Source organism: Papaver somniferum, chromosome 9 (genome assembly GCF_003573695.1).
Source record: "Papaver somniferum cultivar HN1 chromosome 9, ASM357369v1, whole genome shotgun sequence".
NCBI classification, from domain to species: Eukaryota; Viridiplantae; Streptophyta; class Magnoliopsida; order Ranunculales; family Papaveraceae; genus Papaver; species Papaver somniferum.
Window position 1 is genome coordinate 109061941 of NC_039366.1, and position 10221 is coordinate 109072161.

Sequence of the window (10221 nt, forward strand, 5' to 3'; positions counted from 1 at the left end):
TTCTCATGAGGGGTAGGGAACGTCGGAGATCTGGGCTTGTATATATTCCGGAGCCAAGGAAGACTCCAATTTAAGGTGGTGGTATTGTAATACCCCGATATTCGACAGTGGTTGGCCGAATGGAATATAAGTAATGATTTGACCTTTCCTATCACCGAGGCCTTTTCAGCACAATTGGCTCCAGAGTTGGCAGAAAACTCTGCAGTTAAGCGTGCTCGGGCGGGAGCAATCCTGGGATGGGTGACCTCCCGGGAAGTTGTTGTTGGGTGATCGCAGCGATGCTCGTAGAAAACTCCACACTGCCGAACCACCGCAGTGGCTAAGTGGGGACAGTATCGATGGAGGGACGGGTCATTACAGTTTTCATGTGAATGAGATTGAAATCCATATTGATTACCACTATTATATGTTGATTGGTCTTGTGCTTCTTACATGTTATTTCCGTAAGGAAACATGACGACTCACAAGAACAAAAAAGAAAATAAAAATAAAAACAAGCCAAACAAATAACAAATCAATTAGCAACTGCTCCCCGGCAGCGGCGCCAAAATTTGTTTGGCTGTCGTAGGCACAACAAATTAATAAAGATATTTCCCACTAATTAACTGGTAATATAGCGGTAGTAAGAGATCATTCCCACATATAGCTATGTAATTGATAGGTTATTTGATCAACAAAATAAAGTAAATAAGAATGGGGAATTGGTTGTAAGATGAATATGAAGACAATAAAGAAAAGAGATGATCAAGGAATCCTTCGCCGTTACGAAGTGATAGCAGGATTAGAATACTTATCTATCTTATGTTAGAACCATTCATCACCAACCGTAGAATAACAGGTATGCTTAGCTATCCCCAAAACTACTTGTATCACCAGATAACAGGTACGCTTAGTCACCAGATTCTATTCAACTGAGCCGCCTTGAGGTACGCTTACAAGGTGTAACTCAATCGAATGCTTTAGGGTTTGTGAATTTAGGTTTGATTCCAGCAGTTAAACTCAGTATGCTCGGTTCACTTACTGGTGTTGTTTCCACACACGATTGCTTTACAGAATCCCTCTGCAAGGTCTCATGTTTTCTACTTGTGTAGGATATGCATGACAATTACGGATCACTCAACTCACTACTAGCAATAGAATGATCAATAGACTAATCTGGTTGCGCACCCAGACCAATCTAAGAATCAACCATAAACCCTAGATATAATGAAAACAAACGATGATGATTAAAACCTCAAATAAACTTGTATTATTAATAAAGCTTCACTCTTGGAACATTGAATTCATCCTTAATCAACAAAGGATTTAGTTTCCCATGATTACACAATTACCCGGTTTCCCCCTAAAGGGGTAAACCCTAAAATTTTAATGAAGAACAAAATTATAATATGAGATTATCGATTCCATGACCTAATACATTTTTATAGGTTTACATTGCTTGGCATCAAGTATTTAGTTCGGTTCAAGAACCTGACCTGAAAATACGACATAAAGACTCCCAAACGTGACCTTAGGCTTTACAAGGCATTAATACACGTTTTCCACTTACTAAGTTCGCAAACCCAGTCCGCGAACTTCAAATTCCAGCAGAAATTTTCGGAATTGAAGTATGAAACCGGTCTGTGAACTTTACTGTCTTCGGTATTCAATAAAAGCTTGTTTTGGACACAACTTCTTCATCCGAACTCGGAATGACCTCATTATTTTTGAATTCTTTTTATTTTTCAATTATATTCAAGATGATTATTATAAATCCTTAATTTGAATGAGTTAAGATCGGTATTTGGCCCTTCTCTTGATTTTGACTGTTTTGCTCCTTTTCGTCGCACTTCTTCCACTTCTCTTGGACTTGGGCGCTTGGATACTTGGGATACTTATCTTCTTAGCTCTTTTCAGCACTTTGTAGCTCCTTTTTGGATGATTCATCTATTAGAGGCAAATAAGAGAAAACAATAGTAATAATACGAATACATGCAAGAATAATAGCTAAAACAAGTATGGAATGGATACTAAAATCATATGAATTATGCACTTATCAATAGACAAAGTCTAACTGACCTCAAAATCCGGACTTATGCAACCTGAAGTACAACCTAGATTATTATTCACTTCACAAGTATAAAACCCGTGGAATCACAAAGTTTGGGATGAAGAGAACTTTGTGATTTCCATCTATCTTGTTCAAGTGATAAATAAACAATCGAACAAGATCAGGATACACGAGTTATCAAGGAAAGATAACTGGACCTGGCTTCATGAATCCCTATGAAGAGTTTGTAGTCGCTAAACCCTAAAAGGGTTAGGAAGAGGATGACTTTATATACAACTAGGACACACCAAAAAGTAGTGTCGGGATTCAAAGATCCCAGTTGCTTGAAGTTCCCCTTTTATAGACATTCAAATCATAGGTTGCTTTAGGTTTAAGCTAAGATGGCTTTGGAACCAAGCAAACGACGTCCACCGTTAGATGAATCTTTGAATCTGATTCACATAAACAAGATATACACTCAGGTTAGGTAAAACCGTAACCGAACCGTGTACAAAGACTATGTTCAACATGGTTAGCCGAAACTAGCCGGTTTGAACTTAAAAGCTTAATCTTCATTTTCATGAACACATAAGACAGTAATTCTGAGTCACAATCATGTGATCAAATAAGTCTAGTGTTTTAGAGAATTAATCAAATACTAATTATCTCGTAGAAATAATTTAAAACACACTTGAGAATATAATCGACATGGTTAGTAGGTGTACAAGATTCAAATACCATTTTTGTTCGTGAATCGGTTCAGTCACAGTAGGCGTACCGGTTTGTAAACATTTAACCAAACCGAGTTTCGGAGTTAACATAACTTTTTAAGTTTGCATACCGGTTTGGAAATCTTAAGACTGTCGTGGGTTCCGAAGTTCACAGAATTAAATCGATTTGTTTACCGGTTTGGAAACACAACCGAGTTCAGGAACACATAATTGCTTCAGTTTGCATACCGGTTTGGAAACAAACCCGGTTCCGTAACCACAGTTCAAAAATGGTTTGCATACAAGTATGCATACTGATCCGGTTCACGATTCAAACAAATTTTCATATGATATACGTAAAAATATGCGTACCACAAATATGTTAGTCGATATATATATAACTACTCTGCTACATGTACGAGTACATGTAATACGGGTTCAGACATATAATAGTTTTCCAAGTTTGTAAGACTGATACCACTGTCTCGAATCCGAATCTATAGTAGTTCTATATTTCTTTCTGAATTGATTCGAAATATTCCTGGATAATATCAATGACAGTGAAAAAGCGGGGGTACAACAACCACACCCAATATTTCGCTTAGCAATCTGTATGGACAAACTCCAATATACTTTTAAGAGAATCAACAAGACTCAATCTACAAAAAGTATATCAAAAAGTTTTATCTTTCTTTCTTGATTCAATTCTTTCTCAAGCAAATAGAAATATGTGAGTCTAATTGAATACAAGAGAAATCACTTGAACGGTACCAGAGACCAATGTTCAAGGATCAATCAATTTCAATCAATAACCAAAGGTCGGATTTCCAATTGATTGATTCAAACGCACAACCTGTGATATTTCAATTATATAACAAAATATAATGTGGAATAGAAATAACACAGACACCAGAATTTTGTTAACGAGGAAACCGCAAATGCAGAAAAACCCCGGGACCTAGTCCAGATTGAACACCACACTGTATTAAGCCGCTACAGACACTAGCTTACTACAAACTAACTTCGGTCTGGACTGTAGTTGAACCCCAATCAATCTCACACTGATTCAAGGTACAGTTGCGCTCCTTACGTCTCTGATCCCAGCAGGATACTACGCACTTGATTCCCTTAGCTGATCTCACCCACAACTAAGAGTTGTTACGACCCAAAGTCGAAGACTTTAATATTTTTTTTTTGAATCGTAAGAAATTTATTACCAAAGAGAACTAAAGGGTTTTACAAAAATCTGACCGGACAGGCCCAATAACAGAATTAGCAAAAAAGCCCAGTAAAATTAACAGACAAATCCCAAAATTTTCTAAGAACTGAAAAAAGAAAAGAACATAACTCAGTTTATGAATCTAAAGTACATGTCATCCTCTTGTTCTAGTTCACCCAAGAAACTTGGTTTCTCTTCATAATAGATAATGATTCCTCTTGCAAGCTGTACTCCTTTTTTTGCCATCTTGTCAGCGGAGAAATTGATCTCCCTGTAAGAATGTTTGAAAGTGATACAACTAAGTTGCCTCTGAATATTATTCCATTTATTTCTGACAATCCAAGGAACATTGCCACTACATAAAGCTTTTAATGCTGCCAATGAGTCCAAATTGAAACATACCTCTGTGTAGCTTTTCCTTATTGCCCACTCTCCTGCAGTGATGACAACCATTACTTCAGCTATGAAGTTTGATGCCACACCTAATCCTCCAGTGGATGCTCCCACACAATCACCTTGATGAGTTCTAGCTATGAAACCAATACCTGCATTACCAGGGTTCCCTTTGGATGCAAATTACAACAAATTAGTATTTGATTGCATGTAGGGAGTTTGAAAAAACATTGCTTCACTTCAGAGATATGGGTTGGTATTCTAGTGATACCAAAAAAAGATATGATATTCATATCATACATACTCCCCCATTTAGTACCTTTAATCCTTACTGCACATTCTTTGGTGAAACTAATGATTTTCTGTGTGAACTTGCATAAGTTTGGCTCTTCCTCATCATAAATCACATTGTTCCTTGTATGCCATAGCTGCACCATTATATTGAATGCACAATTGAACCATATTGCTTTAATTTTTGTACTCTTACCTTTAGCAAAAAGAATGATCTCCTCAAATTTGGTAGGATTCACACAATTGAAAATGCCACTTAACCAGTGCCATACCTTAATGCTGAAATCACAGTGCCATAAAATGTGGTCCATTCTGTCTTGTCCATTGCCACATAAGTAGCATTTGGACACAGTTGTAAATCCTTTTTTTCTTACAGATTCTTCAGTTGCACAAGCACCTCTCAAGATTTTCCATACGTTTGCTGAAGTGTATAGGTGCACACTTGGACTCCAAATTTTATTGGCCCAAGGATATTCAGGATACTTAGTCCTTACTAATTGAGCTGCATTAGATACAGTGAACTTGCCTTTCAGATCAGCTTCCCAAATTAGTTTATCTTGCTCTTCTCCTAGTGCAGGGAGCTCATTTATATCAAAAAAACTGGACATTTCCACTGGAATCTGCCAATTCCCATTAACAATTAGTTGCTCAACTTTCATCTCTGGATTTTGCAGTACATAAGAATCTTCAGAATGCCTTTCAATTAGTGCATATTCTTTAATCCATTTGTCCTTCCAGACTGAATTTTTTTTGCCATCTTCTACAAGCCATCATATACCTTCATTGAATGCAGGGATCACCCATTTGATGCCAGGCCAGATAGATGATTGCTTATGATAAGTAATCCATTTACCTTTTCTATTTTTATACTTAGACCTCATGAACTGAGTCCATTCAACATCTTCAGTTTTAATTTTCCATAACATTTCATTAATAATGCCTTGTTCATGACTTCCAATCTTCTCAGACCTAAACCACATTCTGAAAAAGGAGCATTGACTTCCTCCCATTTAACTGTTATAAGCTTCTTTACAGTAGGATCTCCATACCACAAGAAATTTCTCATGATCTTTTCACATTCTTTGATAACTGCTTTTGGCCATTTGTAGATTGACATGTTGTAAATAGGTATGCTACTTAATACTTGCTTGACTAAAGTTAGTCTAGCAGAGAAGGCCAACAACTTTCCAATCCAACCAGCAAGCATTTTTTGCATCATCTCAACTAATCCCCATACTTGAAAAGATTTGACTCTGCCTTGATATAAGATAACCCCCAAGTATTTGTCAGGCAGTTCAGATAAATTTATTTGCAAGTATTCAGCAATTCCATGTCTTCTTATTTCAGGTACCCCATCCACAAAGCATTTGCTTTTATTCTTGTTTATAATTTGTCCAGCTGAAATTTGATATTTCCCCAACAAACACATTAAGTTATCCAATGTTTTCTTATTGCCATTGCAAAAAACAAAGATATCATCTGTAAACATCAAATGAGAAGGTTGGCATCCACCTCTGTTCACCATAGCTTGCATTTTCTTTTCTTGCACCAATTTAGTGATATTTCTGCGTAATACTTCTTCTGCCAGAATAAAGAGAATAGGAGAAAGAGGGTCTCCTTGCCTGAGGCCTCTTCCAACTCCAAAGAAACCATAAGGCCCTTCATTTACTAAAACAGATATCATCGCAGAATCAAATATTTTTTTGAGCCAACTAATGCCAATTTCTGAGAAACCAAATCTTCTTAGGACTTCAAACAAGAATTCCCAGTTTAGAGAGTCAAAAGCTTGAGATATATCAAGTTTAAGTCCCACATTGCCACCTCTTCTTTTAAAATTTAGTTCATTGATCAACTCTGAAGCTAAAATTATTTTATCATGAACCCTGCTGAATAGAAATCATCTTCTCAATCTTTGAACTTAATCTTGTGGTGATAATCTTTGTGAAGATTTTGAAGTTGAAGTTTGCTAAACCAATTGGTCTGAACTTATCATCTTTCTTGGCACCCTGCACTTTAGGAAGTAAGAACGAAAAATTGGAATTTAATCCTTTGGGGATAAACTTGTGACTCCAGCAGTATTGAATGGCTTCAATGAGATCTAGACCAATAATTTCCCGTGCAAACTTGTAAAAGCTACCAGGAAAGCCATCAGGGCCAGGTGCACTATTTGCATCCATTCCATAAACTCCTTCTTTAATCTCCATTGCATAAGGTATAGCATCTAAAAAGTTGTTGTCTTCTTCAGTTAAAATTTTAGGGATAACATTTAGAATGTCTTCAGAAATACTTACAGTTTGAGCTTTGAACTTTTTCTTGTAATGCTCTACAAGAACATTTGAAATTTGAGCTTGTTCAGTCATCATATTACCCTCTTCATCTTCAAGTTCAAAGATATTATTCTGAGTTTGTCTTATTTTAATGCTTGTATGAAAGAAATAAGTATTAGCACCTCCCTCCTTGACCCACTTTACTCTTGATTTGGCTCTCATTAATTCATTGTATTGTTGAGAAGCCATTTCATGTTTACCTCTTGTTGTAACCAAATTATTCAGAAGCTCAATATTTTCAGGATCATTATCAGATAACAATGCAGCTTGTAAAACTTCATCCTCTGTGGTCTTAACTTTTGTTCTCAAATCACCAAAAACCTCCCAATTCCACTTCTTAATGATAGGTTTTAACCTTTTTAGTTTAGCCATAAAAGAAAAAGCTGGGTTACTCACAATACTTTCATTCCATGAATCTTTAATAAGATAAAAAAAAACTGGATGAGAAGACCAAATAGGCTGATATCTGAAAGGAGAGTTCTCTGGTTTATTAGTACACATTACTGCACCAGATAGTGCACATGATCTGAAATACCCCTTGCTCCAACATTATAACTCCATCCACCAAATTTATCAATCCATTTTGTATTATAAAATGATTTATCTAAGTCACACAAGATTCTTTTTTTCCAGCTCTGTTATTGCACCAAGAGTATTTGATACCAGTTCTTGTGGCTTGATTAGATTACAAGATTTTATGCAATCTCTGAATTCTTGCATTGAAATTCTGAGAGGTCTTCTTCCACCAAACTTTTCATCCAAACATAAAACCACATTAAAGTAACCAATGATCATCCATGGTAAATTCATTGCACTAATGTCTTGTAACTCTTCCCATAATTATATTTTATCTACTGTGAGACATGCTGCATGAATGCCAGTTACCAGTACATCTCCAACTCTAACTGTAATGGCTTGCTTGGAGGTAGCAACTACAACTGGTTTAGATAAAGAAGAATGCCAGTATAACCATATATTACCTTTTGCAGTATCAGAAGAATTGTGAATGATTACTTAATTCATTTCAGGGATTCTTAAATCTTTTATTCCTTTACTAGAAACTTTGACTTTAGGCTCAGCAATCCATAAAAGAGAAGGTCTAAAATTTTTAACTAAACTTACTAGTTTATCTTTGGCTTGTAATCTTTTCAAGCCTCTGATATTCCAGTATTGTACTCTCATTGAGAAGGATTTGAGTGAGGAGTATTAGAACTCCCCACACCAGAGTTTGTTTTTACTGAATTGTTAGCCTGTTTTCTAGTTATGACATTAGGCATACCCTTAATAATTTTACCTTTAGTAGGTTTACTCACCACCTTTGAGAAAGTTTGATCTTGTTTTTCAGCAGCATCAACCAGTGCCTGAAATTTGTTGCCAGGTACAGAATTGACTTGAGAAGTACCATTCTTTTTAGCTGAAGAATTCTTTCTTGCTACTTCCTTCCATTCTTCTTGAGTAGCAGAAATGTTAGATAAAACTTGAGTAGTTAACAATTCACTTGCTTCACCATTGAATAAAATATTCCTCTCTGTTAAATCCTTGTTTAAAATATTTAAAGTAGATGGAATGCTAGTTCTAACTTCAAGAAGTCTTCCCACTGATAAAGCTGGAAAAATAGTATTTGATTCTAAAAAACCATTCTATTCTTCATTTTGCTTCTCCTGAGAAGAGAATTGAGATATATTGCTCTTGTTCTGAACTAAAGGAGTACTGGTATCAGAAAGTAAAATGACATCAGGATTTTCAGTTACTCTAGTTGTTGTCAAATCATTACTGATAGGGGGAGGACATAAATCAAAACCTCCAGTGTTTTGCACCTTTTTTGGAGTGTATCTCCATCTAGTGTTGTGCACTGGTTTTGCTCCTTGAGATTGCTCCCTCCTTGCCACTCTACATTCTGTTACCAAATGTCCTACAATTTGGCATTTACTGCAAAACTTTGGCAATGCTGAGACTCTAATTTCTTGCTCAAATTTACAGTACTTAGTTTCAACTTTGTTAGGAATAATGTCTTTCATATCAACTTCCACCAAAATACAAGCATAATAACCAATCTCCTTCTTCAAAGTTGTGTTGTCCACATGAATTGGCCTACCAATTGCTTTACCCATTGACATTAAAATTTCTTCCTTCCAGTACTCAATACTAAGACCTGTAAACAGAATCCATACAAAAGCACTAGTTGATTTTTGTTGTTCTGGTTTGAAATCTCGTTCCCAGAATCTAAGCTTAAGATATTGAGATTCTACTTCCCATAAACCTTCATAGATATATTTCATGTCCTCTTTATTATCCAATTTGATTATAGAAAAACCTTTACCAATATGGATGAATTGACAATTACCCGAGAGTTTCCATTGGTTTTTCAAAATAGATGCTGCAACTGATATCTTTAAATGAACCAGATCCAGTCTTCCAATCAAACTAAAACGCCATTCATTAACTCTCTCCTCTATAACCTCATCAGGGATGAACACTGAAGGATTAAGTTCCATTGGAACAAAATTATTTTCTGAGCTAAATTTTTTTGAGGAACCAGATTCAGTTCGAGAATTGGAGGGTTCCTCCATTTTACTTAATTTTCAGACATAATAAAAGATTATTCTGAATTAATGAATGATGAACTAATAACAGATTGAAGAAGAAAACCTGAATTAATGAGAACTAGCTCTGAAATCGAAAGAAATTTGAGAAAAAAAAATTATCGATTCGGTCACCTTGATTTATCAAAAAAAATTGAGAAGACTTTAATAAACAAATCTGTATCACACAGAAAATTCTACAGAATAGATAAATTTGTCTCCCACAGATAAACCTACAAGTTTTGTTCCGTCTTTTGATAAATCAAGGTGAACAGGAACCAATTGATAACCCAGACTTATATTCCCGAAGAACAACCTAGTATTATCAATCACCTCACAATAATCTTAATCGACGCGGCGAAAGAAGATATTGTGGAATCACAAACGATGAGACGAAGATGTTTGCGATTACTTTTTTATCTTGCCTATCGTAGATAAAGATCGCAAGCCAATCGTTACGATTGTACTCAAAACGATAGAATCAGCAAGTTCAGATCACACAACTACAAGAAAGTAGTATCGGTCTGGCTTCATAATCCCAATGAAGTCTTTAAGTCGTTAACCTGGTTTTTAAGAAGAAACCAAAGGTTAAAGGAGAATCGACTCTAGATAATACAACTAGTATCACACAGGAGGTGTAGGGATTAGGTTTCCCAGTTTCTAGAGTTCT

At 35.8% G+C, this 10221-nt stretch overlaps 1 protein-coding gene across 1 annotated transcript; it reads right to left on the reverse strand.

Moving 5' to 3' along the window:
• Positions 1-8147: 8147 nt before the first annotated feature.
• On the reverse strand, positions 8148-9539 carry LOC113312392. Its single transcript, XM_026561142.1, has 2 exons — positions 8681-9539; positions 8148-8575 (listed from the first exon to the last, which is right to left on the reverse strand). Exons 1-2 carry the CDS (start codon positions 9537-9539, stop codon positions 8148-8150), a joined length of 1287 nt encoding a protein of 428 aa, XP_026416927.1.
• Positions 9540-10221: the final 682 nt, after the last annotated feature.